The sequence below is a fragment of the Calliphora vicina genome, chromosome 3 (assembly GCF_958450345.1).
Source record: "Calliphora vicina chromosome 3, idCalVici1.1, whole genome shotgun sequence".
Taxonomy (NCBI): domain Eukaryota; kingdom Metazoa; phylum Arthropoda; class Insecta; order Diptera; family Calliphoridae; genus Calliphora; species Calliphora vicina.
In genome coordinates, this window is record NC_088782.1 from 72,891,111 (window position 1) to 72,911,914 (window position 20,804).

Sequence of the window (20,804 nt, forward strand, 5' to 3'; positions counted from 1 at the left end):
CACATAAATCAAGTTTAAAAGAATATTATGCATACAAAATAAAAAAGCCATAAATTTTAATTTTTTTTTCTCTTATTTTATTTTGCAATTTTTATTAATAATGCATACAACACTATAACAACAACGACTATCCATAAATATAGTTAAAAAAAATAAATATATGAAAAAAATACAAAAAATAAAACATTTGCAAGATGTGGAAAGAGTAGGAAAAAAAATCAAGCCAATTAAAATAAATTTTTACAACACTGAAGAAAATGTTGAAGAAACAAGAAAAAAACTAAAGAAAATATTAAAACTAAACTGGGATAAATACAAGGATTTTATTTTATTTTACTTGTGAGCAGGATGACAGCGAAGTAAGAAGAGCAAGAGAAGGTGGCAAAAAGGGAGGGAGTAAGGAAAATTGGTGTTAGGAGTACAGGTTCGCAGATATATCAGGAAGTTGGTGGGAGAAATGCTTTTTAGTTCAATAATTATGTTAGTAGTATTTACTTTATATTTTTTAAAATTTAAGCTACTAAAAATTCAAAATTTGGGGGTTGCGAAATTAGTTCGCCCCCTTCAAGAACCCGCTCCTAATTGTATATAATATTGCTCTTATGGCTATGAGTGTGAGTGTGTATTTTTGAAGTTTGCTCGTCGTTTGTATTTAAAAAAAAAATCTACAACTACGACAACAAAATATGCAGACTTTTCTCTAGTTACCAGTACTAAAATGCAGCAGCAGCTGTTGCTATTTGTTGTTGTGTTGTTATCTTAAAAAAATACAACAAAAAACATAAAAATACATAAGAAGAGCTATAAATTAGCATCATAAATTTAAATTTTTGCACTATGTTTGACTAATGAATATTTGTATGTACGAGTACGTAGTATGTAGTGTATTTTGCATATGAGAGTTTGTTTTACGAAAATCTGAACAACATGAAAAAGTTCACAAAAAAAAAAAAAACTGAGAAGTATAAATTATCTACAACGCAAGAAGAAAACTAAATATATACAGAATTATTATCTTTCAAAAAACATATAAAAATAACATTTTGAGTTGTTGAAAATTTCAAAACTGAATTTTGGTCTCGGTATTGAAATGGTTAACGTTGTTCGATTTCAGTAAAATCTTCAATGATTTCCATAATTAACAATATTTTGAATTTGATTTATTAATACTGAGTAGCAGTTTTGAATTGCGTTTTTCCCGAAATTCTTAAAGTTCAAATCGCAGATACCGCAAATTTTAGAAAGGTATTGATATAATTCTTTGTGGCTTTTAATCTCGTATATATCCTTAATAAAAGTCTTAAAAACAATTATTCAATTCTGAACATAAAGTTTTGAAAATGTCCTTTTATGACCGCACAATGGGATAAAATAAACCACATCCTAGACAAACAAAAATTAATTTCAGAGTTTTCAAGAATTTTGGAAGTTAAAAATGGACTTGCAGTAAAAAAAAAACAAATACATTTGTTTCTTGCATTTTCATTTCAGCATTAAAATATTTATCAAGCTAAAATTAAAAACTCTATCGCTCTCTCTCTCTCACTTCCTCTTTGCCTTACTTTTCGCTTCAACATTGTGTAATTTTAATTTTGTTTAACAAATAACCAGGAAATAAATACTACTATAAACCACAAGCAAAATCCAGAAAAAAATTGTTTTAAACTTTTTCAATTAAAATTTAAGTAAATAAACTTTAACAAAGTTTTTTTTCGTTGTTATTTGTAAAAAAAAAACAAATAATTAGAATTTAAAATTGTCATGTTATATTTCATGCCAAAGGAATTATTTAAAGACAATATTTTTGAGAAATTTTATTATTTCGTTGGCGGCTATAAATCAATAAACATTTCAACATATTACGGCTTTGAAGTAAGTGTAAATATTTTTGTTGACAAATCGTTACTTTGACAGTGACAGTTGACAATTTGTAGCTTAATTTGTGATTGCATTTCATTAGGTTTTCTTTTTTTTTTGTTGGCAAATAAAAAAGTAAATAAATGTAATGAAAATTGAAATTATTAAGTTATTTAAATAAGCATAAGTTGCCAGATGACAAGACAAAACAATCTAAAAAAAGATTTTGAACAAGGTTTGCTACCGATTAAAATATAATGGTAAGGCTTAATTTGGATTATTATGGTAACGGTATTTTAGCTTCTAAATATCTATGTTAGTGAGCTATTTGCCCTCAAAAACTAATTTTGAGTAAACTTTGAATTTGATTTACTAATTGTAAAACTAGTTTAATTATTGTATTTTTCGATTTTCTTATTTAATATTTGATTTGATATGTAACTTTGATAAAATAATTTTATTTAAATATATATGTATTTATATTTCATAATTAACATTTTAAAACTTTTTTGTTTTACTATTTTCCATAATTGACACAACAATTGTTTGTACAAATACATAAAATAAATATTTATAAATGTACGAGAGAGATAGATAAAGATAGAGCGAATGTTGTAAATAATAATCAAAAAGTAAACTTTTATATCTCTGTTACTTTATGTTGTTCTTGTTTTTGCTGTTTCATTTAAAGTTTTATGTTTCAGTTTTTATCTTATATTTTGCAGAAATTGTTTACATATCCTGAAGGTTTTTTTACATGCACACACACATACATACACACACACACACACACATATTTATGTTAAGGAGTGTGCGTGTGTATGTTTGCATATGTCCGTCTGTACACTGAGAGTAAAACTTTTGCCATGAATATGTCTGATAAAAAAAATACAAAATTTGTATAAAATACAACAGAAATAATAATATCAGTAACAACAACAATAACAGCAATAACATAACAAGCACAACAACTAAATAAATACAAATAAATTTCCATAAATGACAGCTGTCAGGCATAAATTGTATAAAGTACTTGTAACAACCAACCAACAACCAACCATTATTATAAACATTATACTAAATTACACTCTTGCAAACAAACTCTTAAATAACTGTGTATTTTAACTCTCTCTCTCTCTCTACTTGATTGTCGTTTGTATTTTAGCAAGGAAATGTTCATTTCCAAAGAGCGATGTATTTCATACAGATATATTTGTTAGTTAAGAAGATAAATATTAATATATTTTATAAATTAAATACAAATAATATTAAATAAAGACAAATATTATAGTGTTTACATTTATAAAAACACTTATAGAGAAGTATTTTACCAATAAATACCAAACTGTAGTTATGTACACAAAGATAAATCACACCACAGATATAAATACATTTATGTAGTAAAATCTCTTTACAATTTCTTAAAAAATAAACTCCTGGCTTCTGAATTCATTTACAATTACAGATTTTTGAATTCTTTTCACTGTAAGATGTTGTAATAGTAGCAAGTGAGTACATATTTACTGGCCAAGTAACGTTTGAATATCTTTTAAATTATTCAATGTTCAGTGTCAAAGTGCAATTGTTGTCTTTAAAGTTTTTTTGCATTTGTCTTATTTTGTTTTTAATTGCAATTTTAAGTGCTCCAGCAATCTGTGCAGACAATTTATTTAAAGAAAAGTTTGTATTTCTGTGTAATTTACAACACTCCCTCAAGCAGCTGGCTGAGGGGCTTTAAGTTTAAACTTTGACAAGCTAGTAACTTATGAACTGTTTAAGATTTTTGTTGTTTAATATAATCATATAAAAAAGTATAAAACATATAATTGCTTTATTTCAAGCGACAAGTTGAATCTATATGGAAGTTAAATAAAGTTTTATGCTACAAATAAAACAATATTAATATATAGTTTGCAGATATTTTAAGCTGTAAGCAGCCAAGTCTATGTTAAAATTGTTTTAAACTGGCTTCCAATAAGGCAAGTTTCCGGAAATTGAGGTTATTTTTTTAGAAATCATCAAGCAAAAACCATTTCTAATTTTAAAATAAATAATATCCTCGAGTTAAAAAAAAAATAATATACAACAAGTTTATTCTTTTTAAATAATCTTTGGTAGAGTTAATTGTCACTTTAATGTCCCTAGTAAACTAGCATGTAGTTAGTTAAATTTTTTTTAAACTACACTTTAGTATGTAGCAATTTTACTTAGGTGTAATAATCTAGTTGTCCTTTTTAAAGCCTAGTCTATTTTGTAATTCTATTTTTTGGAATAAATTATTTCACTGATTCCAAATCAAGAATTGTTGGGTTAATTTTCCTTTCTTTTTATACCCTTCACCTTCGTGAGAAGGGTATATATAAGTTTGTCTTTCCGTTTGTAATTTCAACAATATAATTTTCCTACCCTATAAAGTATATATATTCTGGATCCTTATAGATAGCGGAGTCGATTAAGCCATGTAGGTCTGTCTGTTGAAATCAATTTTCTAAAGACCCCAGATATCTTGGGGATCCAAATCTTCAATAATTCTGTCAGACATGCTTTTGAGATGTTTCCTATTTAAAATCAGCAAAATCGGTCCACAAATGGCTGAGATATGAGGAAAAAACCAGGACAACCTCGATTTTTGACCTACATATATCTGGATTACTAAGTCATTAATATAGACAATATGGATATTTAATGATAGATATTTCAAAGACCTTTGCAACGACGTATGTATATAAGACCATATTTTTTTAAAATTTAAAAAAAAAAAATTTATATTTAAAAATAAAAAAAAAAAAATTTTTAAATAACAATTTGAAAAAAAAAAATTTTCCAAAAAATTAAAAAAACAACTTTGGAAAAAAATAATAAATTTTGTTTACCAAAAAATATTTAAAATTTGTATTTTGAAGTATAATTTGGCGAAGGGTATATAAGATTCGATACAGCCGAATATAGCTCTCTTACTTGTTAGACAAAAATATAGTCAGCTCGAATGTTTAAATATATTTTTCTTCAGGGACTAGATATTTTACTAATTATAGTTGATATTGTTAAGAAATTGCACTATTAATTTGAATTTAACGGTCTGTAACGACTGCTTGCAATATTCATCAGTTGACGATTCTACTTATCAACAATGTTGATAACACGCAGTTGTTGTAGCAGCAGTGTTTGCTTAGTTGACAGCCTTTGGCCGAGTGAACTCGGGTCATTCCGGTGCGTAGAACCGGCTGTCGTGGGAATGATAGCACACAGTTATTAGCATTGCTTGTAAGTATGGCAACATGAAATGTTTAAGCTACTAAAATTAACATTGAAGCTGCTGAAAGCTTTAGAAATAGAGCATACTAGCTTTGTCTGTTAAGATAATTCATTAAGCTAATGTAAGTAAGATGGCTCTGTGTATAAATAGTGGCAGCAGTTGCAGTCGGTAGTTAGTTTATCATAGTTGCTGAATTATAAAGTGTAATTTAAGTGTGTGTATTTGTATAAACACACATAGTAACTATTGAAACTGTTAAAAGGTAAAAACGTATCAATATATTTCTATCTTACATTCCCATGGAAGTAATTTTGAAAGTAATTTAGTATTTTTTAGTTTTTAATACGATGTTTTGTAATTTAGACTGACTATTAGCGATTAATTAGCTTGCTCCTAGATAGTGAGGTAAGCGACTCATTGTAACTGGTTCAAGTATTCTCATATCTATGTATTTTGAAGCAGCTGATAAATGATTATATTTTTCAATATTGCACAAAATTCTCTTTTATCTCACTTTTTTCTAAGCTAGGGCTGCTAATTTCGCGGTATTTTTTCCATTCCCGGGATATGTTTTAATAATCGATTATGGCTATTTTCTACTGCTAGAATAAAAAAATCTATGAATATAATCGAATCACTCGATTGAAAACAAATCTAAAACTTAAGAAGAAAATCCCGAAATTTTCCGAGTATTTCTAAAAAAATATTCCCGGTATTATTTTTCCGAGTGGGGATTACATTTCTAAGAACCCGTCTACTATTGATATTTCCAATTGTAATTTATTCCAAGTTTAACCATTCATTTTTGAAATTGCTAATTGTCACATAAAAAATTTATTACTTTTAATTTGACAAATAATGTTTTGCTATTTTTTATTTTTATATTTAAAGTGATTGTATGTTAAACAAATAAGAAACTAATGTAAGTAAATACCATTTAAGTTAAATTGACTTTTATTTAAAAAAATAAAAAACACAAAATATTTTATTTTAAAAAATAAACATTGTTTTAATACATGCAAACAACATACATACGTTATTTTTTCTTTAATTTCATTTAATTTAAACATTTCAATAAAACAAATGTGAGTTTTGTTTAACAAAAAAAAAATTGTTGTTGTTGCTCGTTGCGAATGTTTGAATGGAGTGTAAAATATTGTGAATATTTGCATAAAATTATGTAAATTGTTAGCACAAAATGAGGGTGTGTAAATGGTGTTGCATGCCCCACTCAATGTTACTGGCAAAAATGCAAATAAAAATTAAATGAAAACGTAAAAATAAACAAATATAGTAAATATCGATGTAAAAAAACTGAACTGAACAAAAATTAAATATAAAAATAAATAAATTGTCAAATGCTAAAATCATGCTGCTGCAAAACTTGGAATTTATTTTTAAAACAAAACACAAAAAAATATTATAAAGTTTTATTTATTTGCTTTAAAAACAGTAAACAAACCTAAAAAAAGTAGAAGAAAATAAACAAAACTAGAAAAAATTAACAAGAATATAATTTTGCTGATTTTTTGTTAAAGTTTTTTTTTTTTATTTTTTTTTCGTATTTTATTGCTGTTTTTATATTTTGTTGAAACCTACAGGATAATTTTGTTTACAGTCATGATTTTTCACATGTAGTACATGTGGCATGAAGGTTTTTAGATGGTGATGTTGTTGTTGTTATTTTAAGTTGGTAAATATGCAACTATGTTCTGCTAAAGTTTTACTAAACAAAGTTGTACGTTTTCAAAATGATTTCCTATAAAAATTTTCGTAAATGTAGCTTTTAATTAAGGTTCTATTGTTAAACATTTGTATGTGTATATATGTGTTTAAATATACACAAGTACAGTAAATGCCACAAGTATTCATAAAAGTAATCAAGTCGGGTTTGAAGTGATATTTGTACAACTATTACATAAAGAAATTCCGGTTTTAAATTTCAGAATTGTGCTGTTTTATTTTTAAAAAAATGTGTTTTCTTTATTTCCTCTATATTCCTTTAAATATTTCTGACAGATATGTGACTGGAGAATCAAATTTTTGTTTAACATACCTCAGCCATTTTAAAATGCAACATTCAGTACCTAAGCCGATATATTGACGTATCATTAATGTTCGTAAGTTATTTTGGGGTGTTCATGAAGTTGATCTCAACAGAGAGACGGACGTACTAATATCACTATATCGTATCCGATATCTATAAGGATCCAGAATATATAACCTTTACTCAACTACGCAATATTTTTTTTTAAAAATTAGCGGTTTCACACATTTACTATGTGGCTATTTACTTATGTCAGCAACTGTATGGTTCAACTTGTATGCCATGAATACAAATTATATGCTGGATGAGTGTGTAGGTGAATGAAATTTAATTTCTAAATTGAAATTCTTGTAGAACAAATATCTCCACAATTGCATAGAATTTTTAACTAGATTTTTTTTTGTTTAAATTATTGTTGTTGTTGTATACTTTAATAAACTTAAAATTAAAATATTTTTTTTTGTATATTTTCGATTTAATTTTCCGTAGCCATTTTCTTTGGCATCTTCCGTTTTTATTATTTACATTTTTTTCCTACTTCCGTTACTGCGCATTTTATCATGTTTCCGGCATTATTTTGATTGAATATTTGCCGTAAATTAAATTGCAAATATAAGTTTTATACGTTCTTTTTTTTATTTTGTAAATACTAAAGGGGAAAATGTAAATATTTTATTTGTAAATTTTATTGATTTTTTTATTTATGCATGTGAATAAATATAAAATGAATGTTTAACTTTTAATAAATTTTCATTTATTTTCTTTGGAAATTTATGATGTTTTCGTAAGTTTTTAAAAGTTAATTTGTATTATGAAATTATGGTTTATTTGTTATTTATTTGCTTGGCTTTACAAACATACTTAATAAATTGCTAAAATAACACCTTTTTTCTAGAAAGAAGCCGCTTTGCAAACAGCAAAGAAAAATAAATAACCACAACAATTTTTAATTAAAATCATATATTTTCTAAAGAATGTATATTTTTGTTTTAATTTTATTTTTAGAATGTCAGATAAGCTTAAAAAATGCAAAACGTACAGAAAAAAAAATAAGACAAAAAAAATAAAAACAGAAACAATGACTACATTTTTTGCTTAAAGACAATCTTGCGTTCGTGTGTACACTGAGAAAAATTTGTTAATTTGCTGAGCATTACAAAAATGCAAGTTTGATTTTAAATCGGATAAACTGTGAACGATTTTAGGTTCCCCTAATTTACAAAGCCAAGAGCTTAAAGCTCCAAATAGTCAACTTTGAGCTTTTTGTGGTAGAATTCGGTTTTGTACAGGTTGTTATGATGAGCTCAAGCTTGGAGATTTAGTTAAGTGTACTAAGATTTTTGGATGCATACAGTGATCATAAGACCTCACAATAATCTTGATAAACGATAAGATTAGGAATAATTAAATAGGCAACTAATCTGTCAGATATTAGAGATGTAATTCCGAAAATACTACTAGAATATATCAATCATATCATTTTGAATGTATACGAAGTAAAAAGAGAAATAAATTAGGTAAAAAGAAGACTGTTTGGCACTGGAGTCATCTGGATATTATTTGATTTTATAGTTGAACACTTTCATTTATTTAAAGTCGATTTTAATTTAGAAAATTCTGTTAAGTGTAATAAGTTTAATGCTCGCATACATTAATAATCCTTGGCATAATGTTTGTTTATCTCTGCAAATATTCTGAGAGCTTAACAACAACAACTTTCAACGTTAAACCATATAATGTGTGTATGTACTAGTTATTTGGAATTGAAATTAGTGAAACGTTATCATTACGTCAACGTAAAATAAAAGGTTTTTTAATAGAACTGAGAAACGAGAGTTAGTTTCAATGATTTGCTCGCCAAAAATTGAGCTCATATGGAAGACCTAAAGCACATTGTCCCAGTTACTATAGAGTCGGACAGTGTCCTTTATAAAAAAGAAGGAGTTAGAGAACAGAAACTGTGAAAATACGAATCCAGATTGAGGAAAAATATTTTATTCTGTTGGGCTTTAGCAGAACATTGAAAGGAGATGAACTTGTTCGTACTAACTCTGTCCGTTTTTATTCGGTATCAAAGTAATATTCAAATAGGAATTTTTCACGCTTACCCCAATTTTCTTAATCTCTAGTTAGTTTTTACCGACAGTTCTTATACAAAAAAATATTAATTGGAAGTATATCGTTACGAAAAACGATAACCAGATATTGAAAAAATGGGAGCTAGAGTACTAAAGTTTCTGTGGTCAAAATCGTCTATACACAATTTTCTATAAAAAATACAGTTAAACACATAATTTTCTATAGAAATAAATCTAAAGAAAGTAAATTTTCTATATAAAATACTGTCATACACACAATTTTCTATAGATAATACTGTTACGAAATTGCACCATAAATTTGTTTTGAATGGTCTATACTGACTGCTTGCAACATTCATCATGTTTATAAACATTTTCAGTGCTCGAAACTTTTACTTATTAAAAAAGTTGATAATACGCTCTTATTAGCAGTGTTTGCTAAAAGCTCTAGAAATAAAACATACCGTTAAGATAATTCATGAAACTACTAGAAGAAGATGGCACTGGGTATATAAATAGTAGCAGCGGGTTGCAGTCAGGCAGTTATAGGCCCTGTTTGAGTTAATATCAATTGTATTACCTTGTAAATTATAAAGTGTGTGTAGTAAAATAGAGTGACTATTTAAATTGTTGTGTAAATTTGAATAAATAAAGAGTTGTTACAAATTTTAAACTGATCGCTGATCGCTTTTATTTCAATTAAAAGTATCCGGTTTATTCAAGAAAAAAAAACACCGTTTTTAAAAGGTAAAACTAGAGTATCCAAAACCGGTCAACCGGTTTTTCATCTTTGTAAACTCGTTTGGTTTTCTTTAACTTTTCGGTTTTATGATAAATAGGTTTTTGTAAGACGGTTAACCGATTTTAATGAAATATATTTTCTAAAGCTCATTTAAACATATTTTTGAAAACTTTGAAAAAAAAAAAGATTTAGTACAGAATTATTAACATATTTTTTTATTTGCGTCTACATATGAAAATAAGTTTAAGTTTTTTTGAAGACAAAAAACCGAAACCGCTTAATCGGTTTTTTTAACAGAAAAAAATCAAAAACGGTTTTTTCAAAAAGAACACTTTTTCGGTTAAACCGGAAACCGTTTTTTATATTTGTCGGTTTTTTGGACACTCTAGTAAAAATACTGTTATACAAAAAATGGATTATTCTTTAGATTTTCTTAAAATTCAACCCTAAAATAAACAGGGGCCAAATTACCGCATTCGATATCGAGTAAAATTGATCGTAATTTTCTTATTTGAGATTATGGCATTCGATATCGAGCAAGAAATTTAGTACATTTTATCATAATTTCGATATCGAAATCATTTTTCGATTCGATAGCTAATTCGATCACGAATGCGGTAATTTGTCCCCAGGTTTGCAATTATCACACCATTGTGGATGTGAAAAACTCAAATGGGTTTATAAAGAACGCGACACGAACATTTTTATATCGAAAAACAAAACATTCTGAATCTTTAGGAATGTGTAAATCATATTAACTCATATCACAGTTTGAGATCATACAAAGGATCGAAAATGAATTAATAACTAAATAAATGTTTCTTTAGTACAATGTTTATAAGGTTCAGTATTTTCTGTGAATGTTCACGTTATCGATGAGGTAAAGCCAACTTTTAGTCTAAGCAACCTAGCAATTTTAGTAATGACATTGTATTTCTTTTAGACCAGTAACTATACATAAGTGAAAACACTTACATATGTATGTATAGTTACTGGGCTGGTTCCAATTTACATAGTTTTGGTAATTTATGTCTATATATTACTTTACATATCCCAAGTAATCTAGTGTGGATTCAATTGAAGCTTCTTTTTAAAACTTTTATTTACTGGATGAAGTAGTTATTTTACTCATTCATGGTAATCTATTGCAGAGTCAGTTGCCTTTAAGTGTCGTCTTGTATGCTAAAATTTAGCAAAATAGCTAAGCTAATCAGTGGTAGTTATAATCTATAGTTCGGGGATAGTGGTCAGAACTGCTGGAAAGTGTATGCAACATTTTTTTTTTTAGCTTGTTAAGATTTTTACGACAATAAAATAAATGTTATGTGTTTTAGTGTTGTATTTTTATATGAATAAATGGTATGTGTGTGTGTGTTAGTGTATAGGAAATTGATTTTTTTTTGTATTTATTTTAAAAATAGTTTTGCTAAAGTTTGAGTATAATTTTCATATTGTTTACAATTTAAAACCAATATTTAAACAAAAGTGAAACGAATGAAAAAAAACCATAATTTATTTCAGATGATTTTCTGTTTATTTTGTTGGTGCTGTTTAAGACAGAAAAGCAAAACCAAAAACAAAAAAAGAGAGTAAGTATAAGAACTTGTTTCCTTTTTATATTTATTTAAGTTTGGAATAAAGTATTTTAAACAAGGCTGCCTTGAATGCAGTGTGTTGGCCATAATGTTGGATGACGGTCTGTGTGCCAGCCAGTCAGCCTGCCTGACTGTTTGCCTGTTAAGCTCGTTATTTGTTTAGTTGATTTTGTTGTGGTTGTTTTTGTTATTTTCTGTTAAAGCTGCAAAATGTTTCATTATTATTTTCCTTTTATTTTATTTTTTTGTTTGCCATTGCTGTTGTCTTGGTTGTGGCCACACTGCTGGCAATTTATATAAAGTCATTAAATTAGATTTTTTTTAAAACTAAAATTTCCACAAATGTTTTTTTTTTTTTTTAAGTTTATTAAAAATAAGTAATTTTAATTGTTTTTTAAAGTAAAAAAAAATTACAAATTTTTTTTGAGTTTAAATTTGTCTCTATTGGAATGTCGTTGAGTGTGTTGTTGTATGGATGGAGCCTTGATAGTAACAAACGTTCTTTTGTTGTTTAATTATTGTCAGACATGCCATTAATTTTGGCATGTCAAGTCGTTAACGAATTCCTTTTTATTTATTTATTTTATTTTACGTTTTTGTTTCATTTTAGTGTTGTATTGTATTGTTTTTTGTTCATATTTTGTTTAAATAATAAACAAAACTAAAATCTTTGTTCTTTGTTCTTCGTTGTTGCTGTTGTAGTTGTATTTTATAGCTTTAATTTAGTTTTAAATCACAGGAACTGCACATAATTTATTTATGTTTTGCAGTTTGCTTTCTGTTGTTGCTGTTTTCTTAGGAATCGAAAAATGTTAATTAAAAATTCTAAAACGAAAATCTACTAAGAAAAACATTTTCTGAATTTGTTTTTAACTCCTTAAATTAAATATTTGTTGTTATTTTTGTTATTTTTGGGGGGGAAAAATTTAATTAAAAACTTTTTTGGTTTTCATATGTGTTTGTGTAGTATGTATATAAACACACAAATGTATGTATGTTATGTAGTTGAACTTTGCTCATTTATTAAGTTTTATTTTAACTTTTGTTATAAAATTTGAATGTTTTTAAACAAAAAACCAAACTAAGTTTTAAAAAGCCTAAGCCTTAGAGGTAATAATAATATTTCATGTTAAATTAATGTTTGTTTTTGTTGCTGTGTTTGCATAATGAAAATCAAAAAAAAACTTTTTCAATTTGAAAATTTAATTATACAACATATTTTTTGCATTAGTAAAATTACAAAATTTTCTATTTCTACAATATCATCCTTAAGATTTTTAGTCATTTCCTTTTTCCTGCTGTTACTAGCAGGTTCCCTCTTCCCCCTCTCCCTTTAACACATTAACCATTCATTTATAATGCAATTTGTCATTATGAGTTTATTGTGAAATGGAAATTAATGAAATCAGAAGTTTTACTTAATGATGCTTTTAAACATTAAAAACTATAGCAACAGCCGCATAACATACATAGTTATAGTTGCATAAAATATAATTAAATATTTCAGAAATTTTCATAACGTTTCATATGCTGCAATATGCTGCTTTCAATTTTAAGGTTGTTGATAATTTTATTATTACTTAAATCAATTTGTTGAACATGATTTGGCATGCATGTTGTGTGTTGTGTTAAATTGTTTCGTACATAATTATTAATAATTCGATATGAGGCAAGAATATGAAATCTATTTAGTCTTCTGTAATGAACGAATTGTTAATATTAAATCTATTTTAAGACCTAATTAATTAATTGAGGTTAAACGCGTATTTCGTTGAATTAGGAAGGATTTAAAGTATCTGTTGAGTTTAATTTAATAATAAAGTATCTTACATATTTAAATAGTTTGAACATTATTTAATTCATCTAAATATCTGGCTGTTTCTCGATGTCCGAATAAAACTCAGTTTTAAAAATATTTTTCTTTCGACATCGGCCTTATATTTTCCAGTTTATGTTTAATATCTCATATAAGTACTGTGCTTTTTTCAGATACCAAAAGAACTGACAAAAATACAACCTATCCCACATTGGCTACCGATTTGAAACGCTTAGAAGGTATCGGCAACGCTAATTTGAGTTATTTTGGTAAAAGTGGTTAGCGGTAACGGTATTTTGGGGATAACCGTAATTTCGATCTAAATCAAGACCTATTTTGTCTGGGCAAATTTGTAATTTTGCTAGTTTTGCAATAAAAAATGTTATTTTTCACCAATCTCTATTTATAAATTAATAAAAGAAACAAACGAAACAAATATTAGCTAATACTGTAGTACAGTGATTAAAGTTTTGTTCGATATCCAAATAATATTATTTTACAAGTGTCAGTATATTAACATTTTAACTAATTGTTATGTAATGGAAATTTGTTCTACATGAAAAAAGTATTTTTTTATTTTTTAATTATTAAATTTTATAGTTAATTATATATATTTATAGTAACTTTCAATTAATATTTTCCAATATGGCAACAATTATTTATGTGTATAAAATTGTAATATGAAGCTAATAAACATTATGTAAAATCTGACACTTAGTTCTGGTCGACTTTGCAATGCTCTAAGAAAATAATGTTAATTTTCAGTATGAACAAATTTTAAGGCTCACGTCTCTGCTAGATTTCTCTTTTTGACAAATGTCAGTTGAACAAAATCTCTTAATTGGCAATAGTACTAAAAATCCTGCGTTATATTTATACTAAAGTATTTTAGTACTATATATTTTATAAGGTTACAGTAATACAATTTTTTGACATTTCTACAGATTAATGAGAAATGAGAATTGTGCTCAGTTTTTTTTTTATACCCACCATCAAAAACTATGTCAATCCGTTTCGAAATATTGGTCAAAGAACTAAAAAGTATATATATCCTGGGTCCTGATAAGATTCTATGACGATCTAGCTTTGTCCGTCCGTCTGTCTGTCTGTTGGTGCCCAAACGAAAGGAGCTATAGCTGGTGAAGATTTCAAAGCCGGATAACGTAAAATGTTTTTATTATAACTCTATTAAAATAGTGTTGCTAACATTATATTGCATTTAAACTACTCGCTGTAGTGTACTTAGTGTTTGAAAAAAACTAGGTGGTATTTTAACACCAACATACATTTAATTTTTGTAAATTTATGACATTTTCTTGAGCATACAAAAAAATATATCCATTAATTATAAGATTTTTATAATTATATACTATTTTATATAAGACTTTTTGCAATGCAATGAAATGTTAAACACATTTTCTGCGATTTATAAAGTTTGTCAACCCCACGCGTCTTAAATTGCGGTAGAAAATTTAATGTTTTTTTGTATTTACATATGTACAGGAAATATTACAGAAATGTATTTAATAGTAAAAAAGAGACAAACTTAGATTTTGATTAAATATTTAGAGATAAAATTTAAAGAAATCTAATGCATATATTAAAATATATAAACATGTAGCTGAAAGTAATGTATTACATCAAATTGATGTAAATGTCCAAATATAAATTAATTGAACAACTTTTATTTTGGTACAAATTAAATTTTTTATTGCAAATATGTAAAAAATGCTTTGAAGAGGTAATTATTATAGGCACATAGTAGAAAGTAATAAATTTTCTGGCCCGTCTTCTGGTTTGCAGAATGTATTTCATCTATTTCACTCACATTTTATGGAGAAATACTCGTAGTTTTCATGTTTTGTTTTTATTTTTATTAACTAGGTCATTGAAGTATCTTTAATTTGTTAACAAATGTATCTACAATTTATAAATTACCAGTAACAAAAATACAATTTTGTAAAAAAGACAATGTTTTTCCCAGAATAGTCTTAAATGTCTTAAAATAAATAAATACTTCTTAATTGTTTAAAGAAAACACTAAAACATAATTATGCTTTATGCTGTGTTATTATTAATAAAAAGAGCAAAAATTAAAACAAAAAATAAATGTTAATAATGCTAATTATAAATAATTACAGTGCAATGAACTAAAAGTAGGCAACACTATACGTCTGCTGCTAACGCCGCCAACCATGCCAGCCATTCCGTAAATTTTGAAACTAAAAAAAACAACTCCAACCAAGACAAGTCATGTTTTAGCTCATAAAATATTTTCAAATTATGTACAAGTAATAATATTTTATGAAAAAAAAAAAAATAAATTATGATAAAAATGAAGAAAATATGTTTAAGAATAATTTATTAACAATTTTTTCCACTTGCTTTTTTGTTTTTAATTCAGCTTACAACAACAATTATAAATTACCAAGAAATTGAAATTAGTTTTTTTTTGTATTTGTTTCATCATTTCATATAGAAAGAATATGATGGCATAACAACGGCAAGAACAACAATAATTATTTATTAAAAAAAATATAATAATAATATTACAATAAAGGTGTGGTGCTGAATATTTGTGTTGTTGTACATACATTTATTCGTTTTTTTTTACTTTCCAAAAGGTTTACTTATTTAATTTATTTCTTTTTGCCATAAATGTCGGTTTTCGATTATTGAATATTAAAGAATTTTTATTAATAAATAAATGAGAAATAAATTCGAGAACCATTAAAACAAAATTAAATTCGATACAAGTGGTGGTTAAATGTTGAATTGTATTTATTATTAACAAATAAAAATGTTATTTTTGTAGAAGATAAAGTGGGTTAATGTATTATTAACCCCTAAAATTTGGCATGTCAATTTCTTTTATCAGTTTAGTTAACAAGACTAAGTTTAGTTAGTTGACATCAATTAAGGAATAAACAAATTTATAAAATTACAGTCCTATTCTGGTGTGAGTCTTTTCATGATTAATTGTCAAACCTCAAAACAACAGAGAACTGTGAAATCAGCTGTCACAGAAAACAGTGCTGCCATTGCTTTTTTGCAATCAGTCCACTTATGCAGCAATATTTCCTTACTACAATGAATTTCCTGCATTTAGGGTTTTCTTTTCTTAAGTAAATTTCAAACACTTCCTTAAATTAATTCAAGCATAAATTTAATTAATTTTGATTTGTTTGCTAAAATAGCACTTTATGACAACATGATAAATGTAACTGGGAATCGTATAAATCACATTTAAATGAAATAAAATCTTACAGCTCGATGCATGAATCATTAATTTAAAATCGTTTAACGTTCATCTTATTCACAAACCGGAATTGGAACTTTTTTTTTCATTTTGTATTTTACTCCAACTGACAATACTTTACAGCCGTTTATTGTGTTGATTACACAGCATTTAATAACATTTTGTTTTTTTTTTTTTTGAGGCAGCAGCAACAAAAATAATAATCATGATTTGAACACCTGTGTGCAAGTGACGTTCTCATATTTTATATATTTATTTATTTGTAAAATTTATTTATTTTCAATGCAATTTTTATTGTATGTACTCCTCGTTCGTTTCTTGCTGTTGTTATTTTGTGTTGATTTCGTTTAAATTGTTTTTATGGATTCTTAATTTGAAATTATTTCAACGAATTATAAAAATAAATGAACTTTTGTATTAAATTTCTGTGTGTTTTTGTTTTAAAGAAAACAAAAAAAATAAATAAAATGAAACCAACAACAACCTTACACCGACATACGAATGTGACAGATTGTCATGTACACATTCTGTATGTCTGACAGACAGACATACAGATGTCTTGTATTTATTTTTGATTTTTATTCAAAATTAATTAATGGTAAAAATAAAGACACATATTTACACACACATACATATATAAGTAATTTTAAACACAAATATAATTTCAATTTTAGAATGAAAACAAACACAGAAATCATTCATTTTAAAAATAAAGTTTTGAAGAGTATGAGCAAAATACTTAATAAATATGGCGAATAAATGTGATAAAAAGGATTTATGGATTTGAATTTTACTTTAGTTTAGAAATTTCTAATTGTATTCAGAAATTAGAGTTAATATACAAATAGAAAGGTTTAAATTACAAATGGAAACTTCTGAAATACAACCAATAATTTCTGAAATTCACTACATTTTACGAGTGTTTTATTTTAATCGCCATAAATATTGTGGATTTGGAAGGGATTACACGATTCCAAATCATAAAAGGATGGTGTCAAACCGACAACGGACGGTGTCAAATCGATAATGGTATTTCTTCGTTATTAAATTGACACCGTTCGTAAAATATTTGTGCAAAACCGTGTCAAATCGAACACGGATGTATTAAATTGATCGCTAAGTGAAGTACACTGTACAAGTTTCCATATAAGTACTATTTTTGCAGAATTTTGAAATCACTGACAGATTTGTCAAATTTTTTATACAAATTCTGTTTGTTTTTGAACAATTTTTATGAAAATTAATGTGTTTTATAAATTAAGGCGTTTTTTAATATAAATAATAAACAATTCAACTATCTAAAACATGCATCTACTTTAAAAAATCTGTAATTTCAAGGATACAAAAGTGTTTTTTATGAAAATAGAAATTGATAATAATTTGCAGTTCCCTGCTATTATAATAATTAAAGTGTTTTGCTGTATTTTTTAAGTTACGTCACTTTTAACACATACTGTGTTGAATTTTCTATAATAATGTTAAATATCAGCAGGAAAATACAATTAAAGCGACATGCGAAATCCTTGTCTAAGAAAAAATTAATAATTATGAAATTATTAATACAATTGTATTAATTAATTAAATATTGTACAATATTTTATTTGAAATGAGTTTAAAATATATATTTTTTTAATTTCATTCAAATAATTATTGAATGTTTAAACTAGAACATAAAAAACAGCTGTTTGAAAGCATTTAATTTTCTTCAGCCAAGAAATTGTTGTATTAACCTTATTTTCTTCACTTCCCATTTTATTTCAAAGAATTATTATGCTCTAAATATGTCTTGGCTTTTCCTTATCGTAAATGACTCTGAAAATGTGTGTGGTAGAGACGCCCTGTCGACCCAATTGTAAATTTGCCATTTGGTTGCAATAATAAAAATTCTCCATATGTTGTGTTATGAGTGTTTGCGAATTTTTATATCCCAGCAAATATAAATTTAATAGTTTGAACAATTTACAATGTACGATCTGATAATAAATATATCAGATTGAGGAAGTTCCGCTAAAGAAATTTGGAACTTTCTAATTAGTTGTCAATCCAATGGATTTACTTTTGAGGGAAGGAAACTGGCATAGAACTCCTTCTGTGCGAATAGGATCCGCAAAGAAACAGTCATCTTGTTATTTTCATGAATGTTTGGTAATACCGTAGTCGATAAAGCAGTGCCCACATTATAAGACGAAACAGTAAGATTTAGCCAATTTCCTGTATGTTAATAATTTTGAATCCATTTATTTGTCTAATGGAAATGATAATGGACAACAGGACAAATTTAAATATGCTCAAACTAAATTTAAATAAGCCAGAAACTGTAAAGATTAAAATTAAAAGTTTAAATTTGATTGTAATAAAAATTAGGCTAAATTTAAGGAAAATTATATATTTTTCATTAGAAACCTCAATGTTGGCTGGGTATTGTTAGGAGTAATAGTATGTATAGTGTACTTGCAATTTTGTTGGCTTATTTATGCACACATACATACATATTTTCCAACTGTGTAGTTTAATGTGTTAGTGCAATTTTATATACATACATACAAATCCATATGCATATGTATATGAATATTTTGTGCGGATATTGAACTCTTAGCATGGCGTTAATTGACCTCGTGCTTAAAATGCAAAAAAAATAAAAATAAACAACAGCAACAACAATAAAGAACGAATAAACGACAACAACAAGAGCAGTAATAAATAAAATAGTTAGTAAAATTATATAAATAAACAAACATTGAATAAAATAATTTAATACAAAACAAATTTAAATAAATAAATACTCATACTTAAATAAATTACAAACAGTTTATTTTGTACTGTAAATTTTTTGTTTTGCACAAGTATTTAATAGAAAAATTTATTTAAAAATAAATAAATAAAACAACTTAATTCAACACAATTTTCAATTAAACGACGAGGTCACATTCTTAGTTCAAAAACAATGTTTTCGTTGAGTTTAAGCGAAATTAAAATAAAAAGCAGACAAATAAAAACTAAATAAAAAAACAACGGTAAATCATAATTGTAATTGTCAAACTCATGGTCGCAGCCTAAAAGTAGACTACAAATACGTGCTCAATGCGCTCACAAACTAATGAAAACAACAGCAATAACAACAACACTCGTAGTAATATTATTATCTTTTTAAACAAATCTTTAATTAATTTTTCTACAAAACAAAACAACTAAAATTTTAAATTGTTGTTTGTGTGTTTTTTTGTTGTTGTGAATTTGTACTCAATTTAAATTTTAATTAGTTTTTCTTAAACGAAAACAACTACAAACACTAATATTTAATATTGTTTAAAAAAATATTGAAGAAATAGTAGAACAACAACAACAAAAATGTAAAAAACCATTTAACTTTATGAAAAATAAATGCCACAAAAATTAAATTAAAAAATCCTCATGATAGTTAGATTGCTGCTGTTGTTGTTGTTGTTGCATACAACAACAAGACAACAACATAAACAAACTCATAAGAATTGAAATAGACAGAAAGAGCGAGAGAGAGAGATAAAAAACAACAACACAAAATGTATAAAAATAAACAACAACATAGAAAAACGTGACAAAAGTTAATTACAAAGTTTTCCTCATCGACAACATCAGCAGCAGCAGCAACAACATTCAACGTCATCATCAACTTGATGAACAAATATTTTTTTCTTTCGAGTGTTTGTATGTGTGTGTTGGAGAGTTTCTGAGGTAAAATATGATGCATGTTTCTTTTTTTCTGCTGCTGCCACATGTTAAATTGCATCCCTTTAGTTTTAATAGTGGCAATGTATACATTTGAAACCAAATTTTTTACTCAGGACTAGTTACTTGGCTGATCTCAATTTATGTACATATATTTAGTCCTATGACACGTGAGGACCCTTTGAAATGCAAAGTGATCTCAACAGATAGATTACTTTACATATTCTAGTCCCCAAATAATCATGAGAGAATGTGTTTTTTTAAATTGTAGTTTAAACGGTAGTTATTTTACTCTCCCAGAAGTAATTTGTTGAAGAATCATTTACCACTAAGTGTCCTTTTTCCTTTTGTAGTCTTTGTTATAGACATATTTAGGATCAATTGACCTGCTCCTAAAAATTTCCGATACAACTACTAGTTCGGGGTCAGTTAGTCACCAGAACTACTGG

The 20,804-nt window shown here is 26.5% G+C and overlaps 1 protein-coding gene across 4 annotated transcripts in view; it reads right to left on the reverse strand.

The window, feature by feature from the left end:
* The window catches only part of Tet (Ten-Eleven Translocation (TET) family protein), a 238,684-nt gene that overhangs the window by 16,557 nt on the left and 201,323 nt on the right, over nt 1-20,804 (reverse strand). Inside the window, exon 1 of one of the 4 annotated variants that reach the window (XM_065503222.1) lies at nt 16,659-16,799. The exons of the other annotated variants lie outside the window; for them this stretch is intronic. Within the exon in view, the coding sequence (XP_065359294.1) occupies nt 16,659-16,670 (12 nt within the window). The 5' untranslated portion in view covers nt 16,671-16,799. Of the gene's footprint in view, nt 1-16,658; nt 16,800-20,804 lie in introns of those variants that run through there. 4 annotated transcript variants of the gene reach the window in all.